Source organism: Sturnira hondurensis, unplaced genomic scaffold (genome assembly GCF_014824575.4).
Source record: "Sturnira hondurensis isolate 20B ecotype Veracruz unplaced genomic scaffold, ASM1482457v3 Scaffold0017416, whole genome shotgun sequence".
Classification (NCBI taxonomy): Eukaryota; Metazoa; Chordata; class Mammalia; order Chiroptera; family Phyllostomidae; genus Sturnira; species Sturnira hondurensis.
This window is the reverse complement of record NW_028090047.1, coordinates 32,966-37,989: the sequence shown is the minus strand read 5'-3', so window position 1 is coordinate 37,989 and position 5,024 is coordinate 32,966. Positions and strand designations below refer to the sequence as shown.

At 44.1% G+C, this 5,024-nt stretch overlaps 1 protein-coding gene across 1 annotated transcript; it reads left to right on the top strand.

Annotated features, from left to right (window-relative positions):
* The first annotated feature begins 486 nt into the window (after window positions 1-486).
* On the top strand, window positions 487-1,467 carry LOC119002101 (melanoma-associated antigen B16-like). Its single transcript, XM_037067783.1, has one exon. It carries the CDS (start codon window positions 487-489, stop codon window positions 1,465-1,467), a length of 981 nt encoding a protein of 326 aa, XP_036923678.1.
* The last annotated feature ends 3,557 nt before the right edge of the window (window positions 1,468-5,024 follow it).

The following is a 5,024-nucleotide window of genomic DNA, read 5'->3' as shown; positions in this document are numbered from 1 at the left end:
GTGAATAGCCAGGCAGGTATCCATAGGGAGAAAGAAAAATGACTGAAAGGAGGTCTGACTTTGTCCTGGGGGGACAGCCTTATTTAGCATGGGGGAGATGACACGGGCCCTATGAATTCTTTGGTAATAGACCTGAGTGGGCACTGAAGGGACCACACTTCTCAGAACACAAATGGCTCTACTGGGCACAGTGATCCCTGCCTAACCTGCCTACTGCCATCCCTGAGAATTCTCGGCCTGGCTTGGCCGGCTGCACCTTGAAGAGGATTGAGCATTTCTCCTTCTTGTCCTAGGGGGACAGAGCAACCTGGAGGTCAGGTGTAGGCCTGCTGTCTGGAGAGGTCCATCGCAGGTGGCTTTTATTGGAGCCACCACCATTGAGCTTAGCAGTTGAGGTCACTCACATCCTTCTTCTTTCCCTTAGGCAGTGATTCCCCAGTGCCTTCCTTTTCACACTCCTGATCACTACCACCTGCAAGTCTCGTCATGGCTTTTCATCAGAAGAGTCCACAGCACTCACCCAATCAGTCCCCTCAGAGCGGCAGCGAGACCCAAGGCCTGGAGGCTGCACAAGCTCCTGAGGCTGTAGAGAGGGCCTGTGTCTCCCCCGACTCTTCCGTTCCTGGCAGTTTCAATGAGGATCCTGCTGCTGGTATCCCCAGTAGTCCTGAGAGTCCTCAGAGTTTCTGCTCCTCTTCATTTGTCACCACAGCCACCTCATCAAGCAAATCTAGGGAGGAGTCCACTAGCCAAGAGGACGAAGGTAGCAGCTCACAGGAAGTTTCCAAAGATGCTCTGGAAGAAAGGGTGTCTTCGTTGGTGGATTTCCTGCTGGTCAAGTATCAGAAGAAAGAGCCAATAACCAAGGCAGAAATGCTGACGATTGTCAGTGAAGAGTATCAAGACCACTTCGCTGACATCTTAATGCAAGCCTCTGAGCGCATGGAGATAATCTATGGCCTTGACGTGAAGGAAGTGGATCCCGTCCAGCCGTGCTATGCCATCGTCATCAAATTGGGCCTCACCTATGATGGGATGCTGCATGGTGAAAAGGGTGTGCCCAAGACTGGCATCCTGATACTTCTCCTGGGGGCTATCTTCATGAAAGGCAACCGTGCCACTGAAGAGGAAATCTGGCAAATTCTGAATGTGGTGAAGTTATATCCTGGGAAGAAGCATTCCATCTTTGGAGATCCCAGTTGTCTCATCACCAAACACTTCGTGGAGGAGGAATACCTGAAGTACCAGCAGGTGGCCAACAGTGATCCTGCACGATTTGAATTCCTGTGGGGCCCGAGAACCCACGCTGAAACCACCAAGATGCAAGTCCTAGAGTATCTGGCCAAGGTTTATGGGTCTGACCCACGTTCTTTCACATCTCATTATAAGGAGGCGTTTGAGGAAGAACAAGAGAGGTCTCAGGGCAGAGTTGCCACAGCGGCTATCGATTACCCTGGTCACTTCTAGTTCTAAGGCCAAGGCTGGCTGGTCCACCTTTGCCTGTGGGAGTCAAGGATAGTTTCCTCTTGCATTGTTTGAAGAGGCATTTCATGTCCATAGAATTTAGGTCAGTGAGAGTGCCGAGAGGTGTGTGCCTGTGTCTCTCTTTGGTATCTGTAACTTGACAATCAGTTCATTTGTTTGGTAACGCGTATTATTCAAATTATTGGTTTTTAGTATACATTTAAGCAGTTTTAAAGTGTCTTGAGTTTATGAATGACATTTCACCTATGCAATGTTTTAAGGAGCTTTTCCAGTAAGAGTATGGTTGTTTTTGAACACAAAATGTAAAACCATCCATCTTTCGTTGTCATCTGGAAAGAAAAAAAGTATAGCATTGTGATAGCCATGTCCCTGTATAGGTAAAAGAAATGAGCTTTAAGAAGTTGTGATCAGTCGAGAAAAGTAGAAGCAAATCTAAATGATATTCAAATCTTGTTTTTCATAATAAGCTTTTTAGATCTTGTTGTATAAAATTCAGTGATAAGTACTTGCATTTGCCTAGCTTTTCAAAGAATGTACAAGAAATAAATCTTAAGAAGTTAGATCTCATGCTCTCTGGTTCATTAATCCCTGAAAATTTCATTGAACACCTTGCTTTTGGAAACACAGCACCAGTACTGGGAATGCTAGGATTTAAGGAATTAGGACTTGTTCACTGAATTGTAACAGACCAAAGCAATAATCCTTCAAGAACATGGTGTGATCTTCTAGTATCCAAAGGAGAAGTAAAAGGAAGGTGTGAGTAGGTAGGTAGACACTTATGAGACTAACTGTTAGTAGAGTAAGGCATGGCAGTTTGGGGCTTTGGGATACTTCAAGTCCCTCAGTGGGAGTTGATTTTACATGCAACTGGCTGAGGGCCTTGAGAGCAGGGAGCAGACCTGGATTGTGTCTCTCAGGGTTGAAACCCAAAGTCTGGAGTGTGTACCTGCTGTTAACTCTTACTTTTGGATCCCAAGTAAATCAGACACAAATTCTTACCTGTTAACTGGAATGGAAGTTGTCCTGCCTTCCTGTGCCAGTGCAGTGGAATTCAGCACACCAGGTAGTTGTTTCATTTACATGCATCAAGTGTAAGGAGTTTCAGAGAAACAGAGATGATATTGCCTTGAGGTTAAACTCCCTTAAAGGACTGGGCTGGCACTGTGCCAGAGCCTAGGGGAGTCAGGGCCCTCTTTGTTCCAAGGAAAACTTCAGTAAGCTTTACCTACTGTAGATTTGCAAATTTTTTGAAATGGCTACATTTTTTGTTTTGGACAGATGAAGGAAAAGGGGAGCGGTGTTACACTGGAAGACACAGGGGAGTAAAAGAATTCTCAATACTAACCTTCTAGTATCTTGCCTATGAATCCCCATAATAAAAATTAGTGGGAGGGAAAGTAATTGAATTGTGGAGGCAGGTATGGGAATAACACAGATATAAGAGACTCAAAGCAATGATTGAAGAGGGGAACATTTATATGTTTCAGACAAATGATTTGAAATATCGATAAGGTGAAGGAGTTTGGGTTTAGGGTAAGTTGGTGAAGAAGTAACAAGGTTTGTTTATACAGCCTTCTGGGCCCTAAATCCCAGTTATCCACAGATAAAGATGCCTTCTGTCCTCTTGGCATAGGGAGGGCCACTTTCACATGGGAGATTTATATTCTGTTTTCAGAGGGACATAGGAGGATGAGATTGTTCCTCCCATAAGAGTTGTTTCTCAGGTGCCTTTAACTGACAATAAGCAATACATGAATGAGACATACATGGTAGCAAAATATTCGGATCCCTTATAAAGGTTATCTTGGAGGGAAGTGAGGGCCGGTCCTTGACACAAATTCTGGGAAATTTCATTCCCATGCATCTGGGGAGGACATTCCCACACCCAAATTAAAGAATATAAACCCCGAGGAGAAGATTTTACACAAATTTACTTCTGAGGAAGACTTTGGTAGGATGAGCTAATACTAGGCTTGACAAGCTATGCCCCTTAGAACTTAGGTTTTCTAAGAAATCCCAGGTTTGGAAAACCCACCCACCCACACACTTACACACAGATGAGGGTAGTAGGATTGGGGATTAACATAGTCTTGATGAAACGTCTCACCCATTAATGTTTTAAACACACCAGACACTTGCACCTTGTGCTTTTTGGAGCTCAACATATTCCAACAGTCCTGGAAAGGCAGGTTTATCACACCAAAATCACATATGAAGATCCCCAAGCCCAGAGAGCTTATGCTTGACCTCAAGGTCACTTGTCTTGTGTCTGACAGAGCTGGAACCAGGACTATTCTCTGAATTCATCTACAGCCCATTCTGTTTCACTCTTCCCAGCCCGAGTCAGACCTTCAGGCTCCTCCTTTATTTCCCTTCTCATTATTTGTTAATGCCACTTAGGATATAAAATCAAGCATGTTGTAGCAAAGAACTTAAGGTGGATTTAAGGAAGGAAGACTGAAAGAAGAAATACAATTCAGCCATTCTGTGTGGGCTTCATTAAACTGGGGATGTCCACCGCAAGCCCCAGGGTTCCTTGGAAGTGAGCTCTGCCTAGAGACTGGAAGTTTTGTCTAACTTCAGCTCTGTCGACATTATAGTGTCGCTCCCTTAGACCTTCTCCAGGGTGCACTCTTATCCAAACTGGAACCTGATCTGCTGGTTGACTCTATTTTTCCTCTGAAAGCTGCACCTTGAATGGAGTGACAGCAACAGGACAAAAATCAACTGCCCCCTTCTGACTGACAGCATTCTAATTCCCTCGTGGCCCCATCCCTCACCATGTAATCCTGATATAGCAAGCTCCTGGTCCACATAAAAGTAACTTTGACATTGAAATTTAAAGGTGTCCACTCCCTGGACATTTCCACTACATTCTCACAATGTTTCCCCTAAGTCCTGGTAAATATACACTGATGGATCCTAGAACACACTAATTTTACAGATAGGAAGTTGAAGTTGGTGAGCACGTTTTCAAGCTACTTTATATTTCCATTGGAATTGTAATGAGCCTTTTCTTTTCTTTCCAGTTTTTGTTTTTTGTTTTTGAGTCTGGCCACTGAAGACATGCAAATATGAGGTTACCTATGTAGTTAGTGACCAAAACCTCCCTCGTAAGTGATAGTTGAAGAAAGATTCAAGAGCACGGAAATCATTGTTTAGGAAACATTTCCTAAGGATTAACTCCCTAAAATCCCTGGAGGTTTTCCAAGGGTGAAATAGAGTTTCTTGACAGGCATGCCATCTTTGGTCAGGAAGCTTAAAAATAATTCAGTGACCTTCTACAGCCTCCAGTCTAACTACCATTTCAAGGGGAAATCCTAGTTTTTCCTTGTGCCTAAAGGCACCCACACTAGTATTTCATCATCTTGAAGGTGGCAGAAACACATAGGTTTTTATTTTCCCTGGCAGACCAATGAAGAAGAAAAGTTCTTATCCTATTCAGATTTTACAAGCTTAGGTCACTGAAGCTACTATGGGGTGCAGTAGGTGAACCTTCCCAGCAGATCCCAGTAGGATCCTTCCCAGGATCCTTTAGA

Excerpts from the sequence above, each read along its gene's own strand:
- LOC119002101 (XM_037067783.1), top strand. The coding sequence starts at position 487 with ATGGCTTTTCATCAGAAGAGTCCACAGCACTCACCCAATCAGTCCCCT.